Source organism: Dermacentor andersoni, chromosome 2 (genome assembly GCF_023375885.2).
Source record: "Dermacentor andersoni chromosome 2, qqDerAnde1_hic_scaffold, whole genome shotgun sequence".
Taxonomy (NCBI): domain Eukaryota; kingdom Metazoa; phylum Arthropoda; class Arachnida; order Ixodida; family Ixodidae; genus Dermacentor; species Dermacentor andersoni.
The window spans coordinates 86,912,408-86,931,396 of NC_092815.1; the positions used below are offsets into that span (position 1 = coordinate 86,912,408).

At 47.6% G+C, this 18,989-nt stretch overlaps 1 protein-coding gene across 8 annotated transcripts in view; it reads right to left on the bottom strand.

Annotated features, from left to right (window-relative positions):
• The window catches only part of SNF4Agamma (SNF4/AMP-activated protein kinase gamma subunit), a 398,387-nt gene that overhangs the window by 89,052 nt on the left and 290,346 nt on the right, over positions 1-18,989 (bottom strand). For all 8 annotated transcript variants that reach the window (XM_055076837.2, XM_055076836.2, XM_050188568.3 and 5 more), the window contains one exon: positions 12,284-12,408. In XM_055076837.2, coding sequence (XP_054932812.1) covers positions 12,284-12,408 — 125 coding nt within the window. The remainder of the gene's footprint in view (positions 1-12,283; positions 12,409-18,989) is intronic.

Consider the following 18,989-nt stretch of genomic DNA (forward strand, 5'->3'; position numbering starts at 1 on the left):
TGTTGATGATCGCTGCGGTTGGTCTGGCTGCTTGGTGTGCACCATAGAGAGAGCGTGATCTCCTGTGCAAGCACTTGAAGTCTGCTGGCTGCGTCGGAACGTGAAAGTGGTATGGCCTCTTCCTGTGTGTCTTCAAGAGCTGTCCGAGCGGCTTTATCGGCGTCTTCATTTCCGATGACGCCGCAGTGACTTGGCAGCCACTGAAACGTCACGTGATGTCCTTTCTCATGTGATGTATGAAGTAGGCATCTAATATCGAATACGAGCTGTTCAGATGGCCCGCGACGCAGAGCTGATAGTACAGATTGTAGGGCTGCCTTTGAGTCGCTGAAAATTGACCATTGTCGAGGTGGTTCCCGATTGACAAAACAAAGTGCAGCTCGAAGAGCAGCTAGTTGCGCAGATGTAGATGTCGTTGGGTGGTCAGTCCTAAAGCTGATGGTAATACCTCTTTCTGGGACGACTGCAGCACCGGACGAACACTGGATGTTTGTGGAACCGTCAGTATAAATATGTGCACTGTCTGCGTACCTCTCGTGCAGAAGAAGCAGAGACAGTTGTTTCAGCACAGGCGACGACAGCTCAGACTTTTTCCCGATTCCTGGCACGTTGAGATGGACTGTGGGGCTGACAAGGCACCAAGGGGGCATCGATGGTTTAGATGCAGCGGTGAAGCCCGAGGGAAGTTTGTCGTTGTACTTGAGAATAGTTTTTGAGAATGATGCTTGGTGCCTGTCTGAAGGTAGTGTTGCAAGGTGGTGATAGGGGGCCCGTGCCAAATGTCTGATATGCGTTCTCAGGGTTTCCACCGTGATGTGAGTCTGCATTGGATGGTCCCGAGCAATCGCAATAGTTGCCTCAGTTGACGTGCATCTCGGCAAACCAAGACAAACTCTGAGTGCTTGAGCTTGCGCTGCTTGCAGAACACGAATATTTGTCTTGCAGGTGTTGTTCAGTACAGGTAGACTGTATCTTAAAAAACCGAGAAAGAGAGCTCTGTAGAGTCTCAGCATTGCGTCTACTGACATCCCCCACGTCTTTCCTGTCAGGTATTTAAACAACTGGGAGGTTGCTGTTAGGCGTCGTTTCATGTAAGCCACGTGCGGGCTCCAACAGAGGTCTCGGTCGATAATTACGCCTAGAAATCTGTAGGTTCTGACATAGGAAATGGTCCGCCCGTTGATTGAGATGACATAAGGCGTCATTGGTTTGCGAGTAAACGCCACTAGGGCGCATTTTTCTGGCGATATGCTGAGACCTTGTTCACACAAGTAGCTCGCTGTCAAAGTAGCCGCTCTCTGAAGCCGTACACGTATCTGAGGACGTGTGACTGCCGAAGTCCAGAGACAGATGTCGTCTGCGTATACTGAAATTTTGGTGGTAGTTGGCAAGTGTTCAGCAAGCCCAATAAGAGCGAGGTTGAACAGCGTCGGGCTGAGAGCACCGCCTTGAGGAACGCCCTTGCTGGTATAGCGTCGCGTAGTTGGGCCATCGTCAGTTAATACATAGAATGATCTTGCAGATAGGTAACTTGCAATCCATAAAAATACTCGGCCACCTAGGCCAACCGTCACAAGAGCGTCGAGAATAGCCTCATGCAATACGTTATCGTATGCCCCTTTCACATCTAAGAATAAAGCTGCAGATAAACGTTTACGGGACCTTTCGTGCTGGACATATGAAACGAGATCAACTACATTGTCGATGGAAGAGCGGTCACGTCGGAAACCAGCCATGGAACTCGGATAAATCTTGTAGTGTTCAAGGTACCATTCCAGGCGGCCAAGGATCATCCGTTCCATTATCTTTCCTACACAGCTGGCCAACGCTATCGGGCGGTAAGAGCTGAGCTCTAGTGGGGATTTGCCCTGCTTCAATATTGGCACCAGGCGGCTCACTTTCCATTCGTCAGGAACATTTCCCTCCTGCCATGAGGTGTTGTAGAGACTCAATAGTGCTGTCCGTGCGGATTCTCCGAGATAGCACAAGGCTCGGTATGATATACCATCTGGACCCGGAGATGAGCGCCTGCAGAGAGCTAGTGCCGCCTCGAGCTCCTCCATTGTAAAAGGAAGGTCCATGCGGCAATCTCGGGAATGGGGGACATCATCTCGGGCTGGAGGATCTGGGCGTGTCGCTTGGTCTGCCATTCGCACACAAAAGTCTTCTGCGACATCGATGTCTTGCCGCCCTTGGAAAAGCGCGAGTGCCTTGAATGGAAAACGCTGTTCCGGAAGGCAACGCAGACCTTGCACCGTTTTCCAAATGTGAGACAGCGGCTTGCGGGGGTCGAGTGTTTGGCAAAACGTTGCCCAACGTTCCGACGCTAATCTATTCATTCGACGCTGAATCTTCTTTTGTATCCTCCTGGCTGCCCTAAGGTCATGGATTGATCTTGTACGCCGATATCGACGTTCCGCCCGGCGACGAAGTGCGCGAAGTCGCTCTAATTCTATGTCGAAGTCGTTTCGCGTGTGAGAGATCGTCAGTATGCGAGTGGCGTTCCGCATCGTATTTTTAATTGTTTGTTCTAACCCAGAGGGCAGGCCCTCGCTGCAGGCATCTTCCATATCAGATTTGAAGTTGGCCCATTGAATCGTCCGAATGGTATTCCGTGGGCCAGATCTAGACATCAAGCCTTTGATGTTCAGATAGGTGGGAATGTGATCACTCCCATGGGTCTCAATATCTGGAAACCACTTCACATATCTGGCGAGAGAGTTGGAGACAAAAGCAAGGTCGAGGCAGCTGCCGTATGTCACGCCTCGAAGAAAGGTGGGGCTACCATCGTTCAAGAGAGTAAGGCCATAGTTGTAGGCGATGCTTGATAATCTTCGTCCTCTTGCATTTGTCTTTGTACTTCCCCATGCTGGATGGTGTGCATTGAAATCTCCTATGATGACCCATGGAGCGGGGCAAACACTCAAGATATCCGCTAATCTTTTAGTGTCGAAATTGTTGGAAGGCGATATATACACGCCTATGAGAGTAAACAAGAGTTTGTTCTTTTTAACTGTGACGCATATATACTGATTGTCGTCGTGGGGCGCAATCGGTTGCAAAACATAGGTGAGTTCCCGACGAACAAAAATGATGATTTTGCTGCATGCACTATTTGTTGATGACATGAAACATTCGTACCCTGACAGTCTGATTGGTTTCGACAAGTTGGGCTCACAAATGACGATGAGTGGAAACACATTGGTGTACACGTACTGACGGAAATCTGAAATTCGTGATTTTAGCCCTCTGGCGTTCCACTGCATGACGGACGCTGCCTTGACTTCTTTTCGGAAGGATGGGGTATGGGTAGCCATCTTTCTAGTTGAGGGATTCAAGCACTGGGCTTAAGGCGTCCAGCACTTTAAGTGCGCTTCGAGCAGACGGTGTCCCCATCTCAACTAAAATCGTTCGGATGGCCTCCATGAGGGAACGTAGCACCGAGATGACTTGATCTGTTTTAGGTGAATCATCAATGGCCGGAGAAGGCTCCGGTGGCGCCGTGACCTTCTGAGGTTCCTTAGCAAGGGAGCGGCTCGGTAGCGTAGGCCATTCCTCTAAAGAAAGAGTCTTATCTGATGCCCTCGTGGAAGTGGTGGGCCCTATCGCGCCGCGACTAAGTGGTACCGTAGTGGAGCGGGTACTATCGCTTCGCTCATGCGCCTTCTTTGAAGACTTACGACGGTGCCGACGTCGACGCCGACGCCGGACTACTTCGGCTGCCTCCCTGTGGGCCGAATTGTCTCTGGCCATTTGCTTCAGAACCGCGCGCTCCCTCTTGATGCGGGGGCAGTCTTTCGACGAGGCTGCGTGAGGGCCGCTACAGTTGGCGCACTTCAGAACTGTGGCACCGCAGGTCACTTCTGCATGAGGTTCAGCGCAAAGGGGACACAGAAGCGAGTTCGGACACACGCCCTTTACGTGTCCTAGCCTGAAGCACTGATGGCATTGAAGCGGCTTCTGGATGAATGGTCGAACTGGATGTCGAAAATGTCCGACTTTAACGTGGGAGGGTATGCAATCCCCCTTGAAGATTACTTTTACGCAGCGCGTATTCCCAAGACGGCGCACTTGCGTAATGATCGTGCCCTCGTTTGCCGGCTTGATGAGGCTAGGTAAATCTTCATTGGGAATGGCAATGTCAATGTCGTAAATTACACCGGCTATCGATGTGTCGTCGATCGGGATGAAGGGGCGCATTTTGATTCCGCCAAGCTCCGTGATTTCTTGAAGTGTTCCAAGCGCACTCGCGTTGTACACGTCTATGGCGAGTATATTCTTGCGTGGGTTTATTCTGATGTCTTTAATTTGATCCGGCACCGCACGTTCCAGAAAAATGGATAGGGCTTGCCTGTTCAGCAACCGTAGGTTGCTTGACGGTTCTTCCGGCATAAAGATGATGACGTGTGGCCAGCGCGCAGGCCTTGACTTCATAGTCGTAGTGCTCGCAGGAGGTGACGGCGCTGTGTTGGCGATCTTTCTCTTCGCCCTCTTACTCCGGACGGGTATGAAGCCGTCGTCGGATGAGTCGTCTTCCGACATAGAGTACAGCTCGGTGTCCTCGGTGTCGCTGGGGGAGCCAACTCGCTTCCTTGCGGTTGACAGCCGTGATGACTTCTGGCCAGGAGGGCCTGTGGCATGTTCCGCGTCCATGGTCGCAAGACGGGGAGGTAAGGCACCCCGAAAGGCAAAGAGTTCACCAAAAATGCAGAGAGCACAGAAACAAGCGTTCTGTCAAGAAGACACTTCGTCGTCTGTAAAAGTTACAGTTCGCACTGATTACATACGCGCGCAGTCTTACCGCCTGCATGCCTATATAAAAAGAAAATAATAATAATGCAAGTACGACTGTTTGCAATTTTAGGCCAACGAGAACCCGCAAAGCGAAAAAGAAAAAAAATGCAATTCACAAATACGCCCGAATCCGCAAGCACGAAAATTGGACAAATCCGTGCAGTAGTCAGCCCTCCCATGGTATAGCTGAACGATATCAGAGCCAGAGTTCCCTTTAGTGGCATTAGTGGGCGACACTGCAGTTCGTGCCACTCATGCACGCGCGGCCCGGTCGGCCGGAAGTTTCCCCGACGCTTATATATCGCCGCCGACGCGAAGCGTAATGACTTCCTCTACACTCATCGAGCAAAGCCAGGCAAAGGCAAGCTGGAAACGCGTTGTCCAAGGCGGTTACTGTCGTCGCGTTTCGATAATGAGGCGCAACAAATTCTACATCCGACGACCAGCACATACGCTTTAGCATTTGGAAACACGATAGCTGGAGCCGCCTGGAAGAAAAGCCGTCTCGGGCGTGCGTGAAATAAGCCGCGATTTCCGCGCTAGTGACATATAGTTTCCGGACAGAAATTTGCCGAGTGAGTAAAATTTAAAAAAGAAAGAAGAATGTTTTGCTGATGTGCATCTTGATGGCTCAGTGGCTCTGGCGTTCAGCAGCTGAGCACGAATTAGCGGGTTCGAATCTTGACTGAGCGGAATAACTTGCGTGCTTCGCTGGGAGCAGAATTTATGCCGGGACGCTCGAGAGCATACCGAGGTCTCGGAAGGGCAATATTCATCTGTGGCATCTGTGCTATCCCCGTGCAGCGAAATGCACCGACGTGTAAGTTAAAATTTATCAGCACCCAATTTTGACACACTGCGCGTAAGTGTCAACCGGAACGTGAGTGCATTCCGCAAAGGAAATTTTGAATACTTGTTCCTTGAAACACACTCGCCAAGTACGGAATTTCTGTTAAGCGGATATTATACTTCCTTTCTGCACTTAGAAGTCTGCAATTAGGACAAGTACACCAAAGCGACTAATCATAAAGCGAATTTTTGTAGTAGGTGGTATCCGCCTCTTTCAGGTAATCGAACTGATGTGACAGAGAGCGAGAGAGAAGAAAGGGTAAAGGCAGGGACGCTAACCAGAAGAGCAACTGCAACATCTACCACGGGATATCAATAATAGGCCTGGTTCCCACAAGATCGACACACACACACACACACACACATACACACACACACACACACACACACACACACACACACACACACACACACACACACACACACACACACACACACACACACACACACACGCGCGCGCGCGCGAGTGCTATAACTGAACCGAACGATGAATTAGCAACATCCACTCAAACCGCAACGTATCAGAGCTTTAGGCGCAGCACGCTTATTTGTACGCGTTTCAGATAAACTCGACAGGAAGGGAAACCTGACTTTATCAAAGAACAGCGGTTGTGACACGCATATCGATGAGTGTTTGCACGAAGATTAAAAGCCATTGCCAGTTGGCATGTTGCATCTTGAAATGAAACGAGAAACATAACGAGGCAGGCAGACAGGGAAGAAAATAAGAGGCGCATACCAGTTTTTATCCCCCATTTCTGCATTTACAAGAAAATGCTTTTAACTGGCGGTGTTCGAGTGCAGGAATCTATTCGAGACATTCGGGACAATTTTGCTTCGAATGTAGAATCGAATACCGAAAGACTCCTTAAAACAGGGGAAAGAAGAAGAAAAAAGAACTGGAAGAAGATTGTTAAGTTCACAGAACAATATTTCGCTTAAATTAATATAACAAACCTTCAGGTAAGCCGACTGAAAGAAAGCACCGTCGACAAAGTAAATAAATTTAAGATATTGAGAGAGAGAGAGAGAGAGAGAGAGAGAGAGAGAGAGAGAGAGAGAGAGAGAGCGCTGCTATGCGTTTTACCTCTGGAAACGGCACTCTGAACTGACCCAGAATCAGCAGTTCAAACGTTTGCTTACATTTTTATTTGATGCACCAGCCCTTCTTATTGTATTGTCATTCGAAAATTCGTGCAACAGACTGTCGAATCGAATACGGTTTCATTACCATAGACAAAACCGACTCCTATTCGAAGTTTCCAATATTCACACACACCCTACAAGTTCAAAAAACGAAAAATGAAAAACAAAGAAATGAAAGAACGGAACCGGCTTCGGACACATGGCGAAACCTTACGACGTCTAGTGCACGCAACTGCCCCGCGCGGCACGTGCTCTGTACTTCACACTCAAGGATATTGTGAATCTTGCTCCAGGCTACACGCATGTCGCGTATCGATGAAAACAAGACGAAAACACTACAACAACAAAAAAAAAAAAAAAGAAAACTAAAGTAGGAGCTCCTCGCCCTCGCACGACCTTCGTTAGCATTTCCGTCACGCTATCAGCTCGTCCAGCGGGTGACTTGAGCCGCTAGGTGCTGGCGAACATCGATGAATGAAGTTTGGCTCGCGTGGGTACGGTGTTGGGTCTCAATTACTATCCGCTGAGGAGGAGAAATGCTATGTCGTGTTCAAGAACATTCGATGACACAAGAAAACACAGACTCGCTTATCTGGCTGTTGAAAACGTCACGCTATCGCCAGAGCTCTGCGAACGCTCAAATCTTACGAAATACAAATCGAATATCAAACACTGTCCGATTCGGTCCCTGAATGGAATACCTTGAATTTATAACAGCGTTATTTTTTTATTCGAATACACTTTTTTTAAGTCTCTACTCACATGATGCCACCTGGTAAAAGACGAATTTGAAATAAATCTGCATTATTTCTCTGTGGAATCGTGAATCGGCGAGCTACAAGTGTGAAACCAGTCCGAGTAGTACATAAATTTAAATATGTAATTAAATTCTGATGGTTTACGTGCCAAAGCCACTATATGATTATTAGGCACGCCGTAATGGTGGATTCCAAATTAATTTTGACCACCGGGGGTTCTTCGATGTACACCTAAATCTAACTATGCGAGCGCCCTCGCATTTCGCCGCCCATCGAAATGCGATCGAGAGTCGAACTCGCGACTTCGTGCATACCAGCTCAACCCCCAAAGCAACCAATTAAGCTACCGCTGTGGGTAGGTATAAAACTATCCAAAAAGCGCGTGCCACGTTCGAAAACAATTCAAAACGGTTTTCAAAAACAACTCGAATTACAGACGACTCGGTATCATCTCTATGCGATTCGGTTTCAAAGATCACAATGCGCGAAGCCCTGTTACATTTGCATAACGCGTGTTATGCAAAAGCTTGACATTTGGGACTCCCTCCTCGAAAAAAAATAAAAAAAAGAAAGAAGGAAAGAAAAAGAAATGCTGCACCGACTGCTTTGAAAAAGAAAACAGCTAAATTACGCGTCATTACGAAACTTTGTGCGTCGCATCGAAATTCACGCGAAGTTGAAACACGCTGACATAGCAAAGACAACGTAGATTTGAGTCTTCACAGCACTTCGAGCGGCTGTTGCAAATGCGAGACGACCGCACACAAGAACATGCCTCGACACGCGGCAAATAGCTTCAGGACCTTTCACATATTGCCCGTTCGAAAGCTCGCAGGCGTGAACACTCCCAGAAATTTTACATTCTACAAAAGGTACAACGAAAAGGCGGGTCTCGCTCAAACTGTCCGGATAACAGCACAATCCATCGCTGGGGGAATGCGCACCTCAGCAATTTTCGTGCGCACTTTTCCGAGGCGAAGAAAACGCGATGCGGCGGGGCTCTGGATCAGCTGACACCGATAACAGTAACGTAACTTTTTTTTTTTTTTTTGTGTGTGTTCTTTCGTTTATACGTCTACTCCAGCCGCTTTTTTTTTTTTTTCATCTTTTACGACCCATACTCCCCCGAAACGTGCGGTCCCATGCGAAAGGGAAATGAAGAATGAACAGTCGCGCGCGGGAACGTAGCTCCATCTGGCGCGTACTGCACAAACTTGCGGCATTAAAAAAAGAACAACCGGCTTGGGACACATGGCGAACACCACGGAGAACGTGGCGACGCAGGCACGGAAAGGATGCGAGGAAAGGGAGGAGGGGGAACTGATGAAGCTGGCAGGGAAAGCCACCTTCGGGGAAGAGAAAAGAACCGACAATGTTCGTACCATGAGCAATCTAAGAGGACGAAAAAGAAAGAAAAAAAAGAAAAAGAACGCTAGAAAGAAACAAAACGAAAACGGGATGCGGCGAGAAAAAATAAATGTGTGTTCAAAAAGTGAGTTCCACCTGAATGCTAATATACTTAAAAGATTGATAAACTTGGAAAACCAAACTGAATACCGAATATTTTCTCACTCCTCAAAAAAAAGAAAGTATATATATATATATATATATATATATATATATATATATATATATAGAGAGAGAGAGAGAGAGAGAGAGAGAGAGAGAGAGAGACACCGGTGACCCACGTGCACTTCCGATCGCGATCGGGGCGATCCGGATTAAGCTCGAATCGGATCTGTGTGCTTACATACGGTCACCGTGGGATTGTGATCGCGAGCTCTGTATTGCAGGCTGACGTCTGCGCCCTCTAGCGCAGTATTCCGAAAACTAAAAAAAAAGTGAAGGCAGCTCAACAAAAGACGCATAAAAACAGTTTTATCAGCAATAATAAGCTGTGAACTGTAAATATTGTCCAAGTTTAACCGCATTTTGCAAATCTGCTCTTCTTGCGATGCGATAATAACTCGATGCGATAATAACTCGACCCGGACCTTTAAACCGTGTAGCAGTGACCATCGCTGAACGCGATCAAGAAATTCGATCCGACCGGCCCCGATCGCGATCAGAAGTGTACATGCGACACCGGTATAACACGGAGAGGAAAGATGAAAAAAATATACACATATTTTCATCAATTCGCATATTCCTATGCTTGTAAGTCCAATCAATCGGAGAGCTTGTAACTCGCAACATTTCCAGTCTACCTTACAAGGGGTACTTTTGTGGTAAACAAGCTTTTAATCAATAGTAGAAATGACGTTATTGATGATACGAAAAAAAAAATAAAGTACAAATTACTCAAATCGAAGTATTCGATTCGAACAGGAAATATTATTTTGATACTCGGAATTTCGACAATTCGGACAACGTCAATAACAGTCATCTTTGAAAGCTTTGAAATATTGATATTGATTGCTTTATTTGCTTCGCCACAGTACACTGTAACGGAAAATTGAAGGAAAAATAGTTCAATGACGGCTCGAGGGGTGTTTTGACCCTTTTATGAATAATGACGGCATCTGAAGCGCAACACAATATCACAGTGCTCGAGTGTTTCGAACTCCACATTGTTTTAGAAGAATGATCGAGCCGTAAAAAAGATACCATAAAAACATTTCTTACACATCAAAGCTGCTAAGCGTGCTGCACTTGAGTGGGACACACATCTACTCCTGTGGTATCGTAATCGTTCAGCATGCGTGAAACAACGCAGTCAAGCATTTTAAAGCTATAATTAGTACGGAAGCAAGAAATGTGCCACTTGCTATTTTTCTTGCTTAATATGTCTAATTAAACAAAGATTTGCAATCTCCACGGGCGTTTGAAACTTGGACAACGTTGTCGTAGTATCTGTGCTTACAAAAGTCGGTCAGTGTTATCTTCTTTTGAAAAAGAAGTACGTGTCAGTAGATTCTGTCTGGTTCGCGAACGTTTTTAGACGGAGCAACAGGGGAAAGACGTGACTCGTGGGCACCTGCACTGTCTTCGCGCAGCTCTTCTTAAGGCCGTCTCACCGCACTGTAGATGTGGACGGCTCGGAATGCCATACCCTTTGCGAACTAGCAACTTAGGGATCACCGTAAGCTCCACTGAAGAACAAAATAGGGCGTGGGGCATCCACGACGTTTCAGCTCGACCACCTAAGCGGTTCGAGGGAAACGGACCACGCGACGCATACGCGAAGATTACTCAATCTTCGGCGCATAAACGACTAACACGAACTCCTGTTCAACGAAGAGTAATTAGATCGCTAGCCGGTGAGGCTTGACAGAATGTATTTCCACGTGCAGCGGCGCCAGAAATGCAGACGATTTTGCTATTGTTTTGTCTGCGCTGCCTTGCTTTCATTCGCTTCTTTCTTTCTTTTTCCCCTTTCTTTCTTTCGTTCTTTCTTTCTTTCAGAAGCTTTATTCGCATCACTGCTGCAAACAGAAGGACAAAATGAGCTTGATTTAAATCTGGCATGTCGTTAGAGCTCTCAGAACACAATATGTCCCTCTAAACGACCTGAAGCATAACGAATGTTGCCGTTCCCCAAAGGGGGGTAAGCGGAGAGGGGCGCAAGAGGACCGGAAATGTAGATAGCCTCATTTGCACGAGCAAAATTAAAAACAAAACTATAGGAAGAATGAGAAAGAATAAATGGAAAGAAAAGAAAAACAAAAAACAAAGAAACCTCTCATGGGCGCGACGCGATGCATTTCACAACTAGTCGTTACCAGCCGGATTCCAAGCTTTGAGCTTTTTGTAGGAATGCCTATATCTCCATGTTTTTATTCTTCCCGAACAAAACTAAGCCGGCCTTTTTTTTTTCCCCTCTCTTTTTCCCGCAACGATCGGCGGCTGCTCTTCCGTGGCGCCAAATTCGATAATGTTTTCGCGGACGGGAGATTACCTCATTTCGAGCAGCAGGAACATAAATCGCGCGTTCCGCCTTTATCTGCTCAGTCCCGGCTACGTCGGTGTTTCGTTCCACCGCCTTGTTTTTCTTTTCCTCTTCTTACTGCCATTTCGTAAGCCGATCTACTGAAGCTTTAGACCACATGGGAGAAGCACAAACAGATAACGCAGCGGATCATTTCCTATGCACTATATTCCACCGCTACATTATAAAGCATGACGCGAAAGTAGGAAACGACCGCTAAATAAAAAAAAAAAAAAGTAAAACTTCGTTATGCAGTGTTTTACGGCGCCAGAGCAACTGAGGCTATGATGCGTGAACAACACGAGAAAAAGAAAGGCTGGTTGAATAAGCCGATTTGTCAAGAGTGCACGCACGCATGCGCGCATGCACACAAACACACACACGCGCACACACACGCACGCGCGCGCGTACACACACGCAAAAGTAGAGTGAAAGGGAGCATACGCGACACAGAAAGCCACACACGTGCGCTCAGAGGCGCTAACAGCATCGGTCAGTTGCATTGTCCGCTGTACAACGCCCTCGACGACAGAAGGCTGCCTCGACGTCACACTCTCCCGCCGCCCCACGGAGCGGCGGGCGAGGAGGCAGTGCTGTTGAAGTGTCCGCACTGCGAGAGACAGCTACGGCGCTGCACTTTCCTCTTCAATTTTCTTCCTCTACATGTCGCATACTACGTCGAGACACCTTGGACGACAAGGTTGGACGCTTCAGGTACATTCCGCAGACACGGAACAGAGGGAGACTACGCAATCTTGCACCAGGGGGAGGGAGAGAGAGAGAGAGTGAGTTAGAGAGTGCTACTGACCGTGGCGGCATAGTGGTGCCTGTGTATAAGGGCGGTGTGGTGGTCGAGCGAGTCGAGAGACCGCTGCTGCTGCACAGAACCACGGCGACGCTCGGGCTCCACCGAATGACGCCGCAGTAGGGATCCTGCACATACACAGAAATAAAGGGAGACGGTATTATAGCGGCCGCCGTGTGGATGAAGCGCGCTGCCCTTGAGCGTTATGTAGGACAGCGGCACCTGACGCTGGTCTTACACATTACAATGCCACAAATGCAATGTGCGAAACTCAAAATTATCCGCGGCTGCGCTCGCTTTTATATAAGTGTACGCAAGCGGACGTCATAACAAAGTTGCAGTAAACAAACGTCACAAATTATAAGGATGCATAGTAAACACTGGAGCAGTAGCGGAAAGCATAGCAAGAAACAATGATAATCTAGTTTTTTTTTTTTTCAATATAAAGGCATAATCTGCAAACCACCCCGTTCTTGCGAAGAGTTACATCGCCTTGCTTCCTTATACTACGCCATTTAAATTGCTTCGGGTGGCTTTTTCAATTAAATAAAACATAGCGCCAAGACACGAGCGATCTCAACTCTTGTCTTCAAATCTGGACAGAACAGCTGACGTAGAAACCCTGCGTGCTACTGTATCCACCAGCCGCAGTACGCGCCTCGTGCACAGACGACCCAGATTTGCCGACGACGTGGAGCCGCCGCGAGTCAAAAAAAGCAAGCCAAAGCCAGAGTCAACACGTTTATTTTGATTTTATCCTTTCTTTCGTTGCCTCTATCTATCTATCACTTTTCTTTAAATTTTTTTGCTGCGTTCAGATGCGGAGAACGGTTTTACACTCATCGACGTCAGAGGCATGGTAGGAAAGCGCCGAGCGCATTTAAAGTACGACGACCGCGCAAACAACTTAGAACCCCTTCCCACACAAGCTCTTCGCTTCAAACGCTGGCTTTTTTACGTCGAAGGGCCTTTGACGATTTCTTTGAGGCCCGAAGCTGTTTGAAGAAACGAAGGCACATAATATTCGAAAAAAAAAAAAGAACGCTCTCCTCCACAGACATGCAAACACGCTTTGCTAATCACAGGTCCGAACTATGTGTCTATATATATATATATATATATATATATATATATATATATATATATATATCGTGAATAATAGTCATATTAGTCAGTCAGTCGCCGAGGATTCTCCGCTGTCACAAGCGCAGTGCGAAATCATGGGACACAGCAAGGAGCAGGACGATTTGGCAGAACCGAAAGCTCGAGATATATATATATATATATATATATATATATATATATCGTTCCCCACCTGCGGCAAGTTGTTTCTTCATTCACATTAATTCCCATTAATTTGTCATTTCTTTAATTCAGTTAGTAAGTACAAGTAACTTACTCTGTGTTGTCCTTGGTATGTTTGTTGGATTCTTATGATATGATTAATAAAAATGAGACCCCTCGCTTAACCCCCTCTTCTTCTCGTTCATTATATATATATATATATATATATATATATATATATATATACACCCATAGATACGGGCTCAAATGTGCACAAGGCTTAAAAGCAGTGGCAAATAAGCAGTGAGGTCTCTCGTTGTTTAACGAGATGTAATAACCAAGAGAACAGACGCGACCGGCTCGTGACGTCACAGTGAACATCTAGCCGAATTCCTAATAACATCCGCGCCAAAATTACCACTACCCCTCTGCCCAAAAACATGAAAAAGGTCAACACGGATCGACGTAGAGCCAGGGATCACGCTCTCTGGCGAGGTCCTAAAAACAAACCGGCCATCTACGTGGAGGCCGCTTGCGCGGGCAATGGTCGTTGCACAATCGCTACCGTAGATGGCTGCGGTCGGACCATTAGCTCCGCCGCGGTCAACACGTCCTCCGTTGTGGAGGCGGAAGAGGCCGCACCAATTGTCATGGGCGCGTCCCTATCTGATGTTAAATTCGTTGTGTCAGACTCTAAATCGGCCATAAGAAGCTACTCGATTGGGACAATCGGCCCCATTGCAAGCAGACTGTTCAAACCTCAGGACACTATGCATCTAACGTGGGCGCCAGCTCATGCCGGCAACCCGGGTAACGAAGCAGCTCACGTAGCCGCCCGAGCAGCAGCCAACCGGGTGGTGGGATCGCTCGACCCGGATGGCCGGCTCGAACCCATCCTCGCATATCACGAATTAACTCACTTTTACAAAGATTCGCGCAGAGCGTATCCGTTCCCGAGCCCGATTCTCTAACGGGAGCAGGCCACGACTCTAGGGCGGGTACAGACTCGTTCCGCGCTAAGCCACAAACGATTGGATGAGATTTATAAGCAAGAGTTTAAACCTAACTGCAGGCACTGCGAAGCAGAAACCGCAGACAAAGATCACATACTTTGGGGGCCACCAAGAACGATTCTTCGGCAAGCTCCCACGCTCGAGGCCTGGGAGCGTACGACCAAGACTGATGACCCAAAATGATGATCTAGCCGCGAGTCATGCTGGCAGAGTGGGATAACCACGTCGCGGCCACATAGACTCGACGCTAGCTCCTCTGCCAGGGTTTCAATAACTAATACGCCTGTAATAAATTTTACTCCTCTCTCTCTCTCTCTCTCTCAAGGCAACATCCTGCTGGAATTTGACAGCCCCCCATGACGGTTACTTATTAGAAACCGAAAATGTTCGTCAGAACTTTGCAATTGCCGAGTACAGTACCTGACGCGGCAGCACCAGAACGAGAACGAGAGTACCATCTGCCTTAGTACTACTCAGCGCCCGAGGGATCATCTATGACTATTGGTCTTCAATGAATCAGTGCGTGTTCTTTTCAAACGCTCTTGTTGGCGAGCCGGCTAAGAGCTCCATAATATAGCTGCTAGCACACAAAGAATACCCCGCAATGTATATTTTCATCAGCCTCTATGCCACAGTGATTCACCGTGTCCACATCCTCTACTGTGCATGCACCGCACCAGGGTTACACCACCACGATTATCTGCGCCACCGCTGCATCATCTGGCGATGACCGGCTAAACAACTCCACGGATAAATATTGCTAAATGCGTCGAGATGCTTTCAACCATACTGACAGTCGGAGAATGAATGAATGAATGAATGAATGAATGAATGAATGAATGAATGAATGAATGAATACGCACAAAAAACTGAAAGAAGGGCTGTAATGACGACGCCAGCACTTTGATTGCACGTTAACTTCGAGGTGAGGCTCGCATGAAAAGCGCGCGCTTTGTGGGGGCAAGTTCTGTGTTTCATCCACTATAGGCTGAAAAACATGGCGAACTCCACGAAGTCACCTTTACAGAACGGCTCGCTCTTCCGTAATCAGACGATCTCAGTTTAGGATGTTGATGAAATGCGGGAGATGTGTTGCAAAGTCGTTTATTTCCGTCGCCGACACCCACCGTTCTTGGCCCAACGCACCGCCTCGCTCTCGCTATTCCATCGTCACTCCTGTTATCCACGCCATAAATTAACGAGATCGCCCAAGGCCACCGAAAAAGAACGCAATGGGGTCCTAGTGGCTTTTTAGAACACGGTGATGCAGCGCCAGATTCAGGGTGCCACGTCTACAGCGAACGATGAGTAAAAGAAAAAAAAAAGCGTTGCGAATTTTCGTGGACGCTCCTTTCGCATGTGCGCCCCACTCAATCACCGACAAACGCAACGTATTAAACAATAAAAATTAAGTATGCTACATTGTAAAAGCCAGCGCGTTCGAGTTGAGCAATATCGGCCTTTTCTACGATGCTGCGCACGCAGAAAAAATAAACTACACATCGAACGCAATTGCAAGCTGGCTTCACCTTCTACACCGGTGTTCGAGGAGAAGGCTACTTTATGGAGCTGCTAGCGCACCACGAAAACGCGTTCTGCAAGCAAAATCGATCGTCCATATAACTTTTGCAAAATGTTATGAAGCCAACTACGTTAACGTATAAAAAAAAACTTTGTAGACGGCAGCTAAACACATAATCTACTTTGCCCACGGGTAAGGAGCAACACTCGTAGAACAACGTAAACACCTCGGTTTCAATTTGCACCATACTGGCTCAATTGGGCGGGAACCGAGACATACTTAATGAAACTTTGTTTGCATAGAAGATTTTCACATAATAAACTTCATTAAACTGGCCGACACGCTTGAAGGCACCGGAGCACGAACACCGAGTTCTTCTAGCGAGGAAAGCTATTTCAACAGCTCATCGCGTTTAATATTGTCGACCATGTAATCCACGAGACTTCAAGCTCGGTAAAAGTTTGAGCGTGTAATTTCAGCGCTTAGTTCACGCTTCAGCGCTTATTTCACGCAAAATCAAAGCGAGCTCCCTCCAAGAGAGAGGAACCAATAAGCCATTGCGAGTGGACGTTCGTGTTACTGGAGCTATTTTTACAACGGAAATCTCAGCGCGAAAAATTATTCCCCATTCCGCTTTCACAAACAGAACTTGTTTCGAGTGTAAACAATTTCCTGCTGCACCACCATCTTGCAGCAATACCATCAGCGAACCATGGGAAATGGATTGAATATTCGTTCGTCTGAAGGTACAGAAGCCAAAGCAAACTCAAAGATGAAGAGAACGCAATGGGCGTGGGCAGCCAGGCGGAGTGCTTCGGTGTCAGAACACCCTGCGAATGTTTTTTTTCTTTCCTTTTTTTTTTATTGAACCTCGTGAGAACGATGAGAAAGAGGTTACAACAGCGTTTTCGCAACAACAGCCTTCTCCACGAAAGAAAGTTCCTGGCTACGCCTACTGATACGGTGGGCTTGCATCGCGACATTTGTCTTTACTACACCCAATACTTCAGCAGCCAGCAGCCTGCAATCAGTGTAAGAGGAATTTCACGAAAAGTTTACGAAACCGCTCCTGGGAGGCCGAGAAAAGAAATCAATCGCAGAACGGCGAAAGCATTCCGGAGGGAAGGGGAGTCGAACAGCGAAGTTGCATTAGCACCCGTTCAAGGCGCCCATGCTGCTAAGTTGTGGTTCCGCCTCCCAAGAAATGTGCTTAGAACCTCGAGAAAACAACCGATGCCGGCCGAGGCAAGAAACTGAAGTTCTCCGGCGTTACGCGTAATCCGAGGGTTTCCACTTCGGTGCAATTCTTGCGTCTTCTCCTTTATTTCTTTTCCTTTCTCTCTCTTTAACCTAGCGAGCTCACAGCGACAGGCCCGTAATGACATGGCTAGTGCGAAGGAGATAAGAAGGTGCCTGCTGTGCGAGCGGTAAACGACAGAACTTTCACTAGTGTGAGCGGGAAAAAAAGAACCTATTGGCTGCGTTTGCTCGACACCGTACCTACCACGACAATGGCGCGAAACAAGAACGAAAGAAAAAAGCGAGCAAGCAAGTCCAAGTGAAAGAACAAAAGAGGAAAACTTACGAAAAATACGGAGGACTGCATAGGCAGAACAAAACAAGCAAATGAGAAGCTCCCTTTTTTAGAAGACAAGCCCGTGTCTATCTATTGTTTATCTGAGTTGTCGCTTGTAATCATAACAGGTCAAGCCCCGACCGAGGTTCGCATACAACCAAACAAAATACAGAAACTTCAAGTGGCTAACACACCAACAACAGCAAACGCAGGCCAAGAACACAGTTCAAAAACTTGTGCATAACGTGCAACAACAGGAGCAGATGTGCTCCGAGAAATTATGCGGTGAGGGCAGAGGGCATTCCGTTAAAAGAAAAGAAAGAAAGAATCACAAAGCTCAGTATCAGGAGGACCACCAGCGTCGCCACTCGCTCTATGTGTACTTCAATTAACGCGACGCAGTATAAACGATCTAGCCACGATTGCTGGTTCCGCTGGGACGGCGAGTGGGCCAAGCGAGTGTCTCGAGGCGCCATCGAAGCCTTTCATCACCACGCGCGCGCGCGGGTCGATATCCCCAGCGGAGGCGCCTCGTCTAATTAAGGGCCGAACGCGCTAGCGCGGAACAGTCGGCTGTTCGCGCACGCACCTCGGTGGGAGGAGAGGGCGGTCGAAGAAGACAACAAGCGAGCCGAGATCGGGAAGCTCTTCTCGCGGCCGACCAGAGTGCGTAAACACTCCAGCGAGACAAGCTCGATACACCTTCTGGAGCGGAGTGCTTACGATGCACGCAGTTCCCTCCTGCTGAAGGTCGCGCATCTCGCGATCGAAAGGTTCGGAAAATACTCGAGCCAAGGAGGTTACAGATAGAAAAGCACACGGAAAAATAAATAAACATCTGGAAGTGCAGACGTTTCGTCATCGTGCCGTCGTCGTTTACACGCATGTTCTCATCTTCGGCTTCACGTTCACGATATCCTAAATAAAAAAAAAAAATATTCTTGGAAAGTATTTGTCTGTCATCGGCACTCAAGAAGATATAGGTCGAAAAGGAGATATATTTGCCTACGAAGTATTACAGGGCGATCGAACTCAGTAACGCTTCTGCGACAATATGCAACTGGAGGCCGGACGCGCGATCCACAGACCTGTCGCGCAACATCAGCGTGTACTCTTGATAGTTGTGGTGATATATCTGGACATATTTCGGAGGGCACAGCTGGCAATAATGTAGCGCGTGAAAACGACGCTGTGCGCATCGCAAGGAAGTCGTTCTTGCTTGAATGTGTGAAGTGCAGGGCGCGAAGATCAGGACAGAAGAAGACCACATCCTGTCGTTTGCGTTCTTCTTCTGTCCTGATCTTTGCGCCCTGG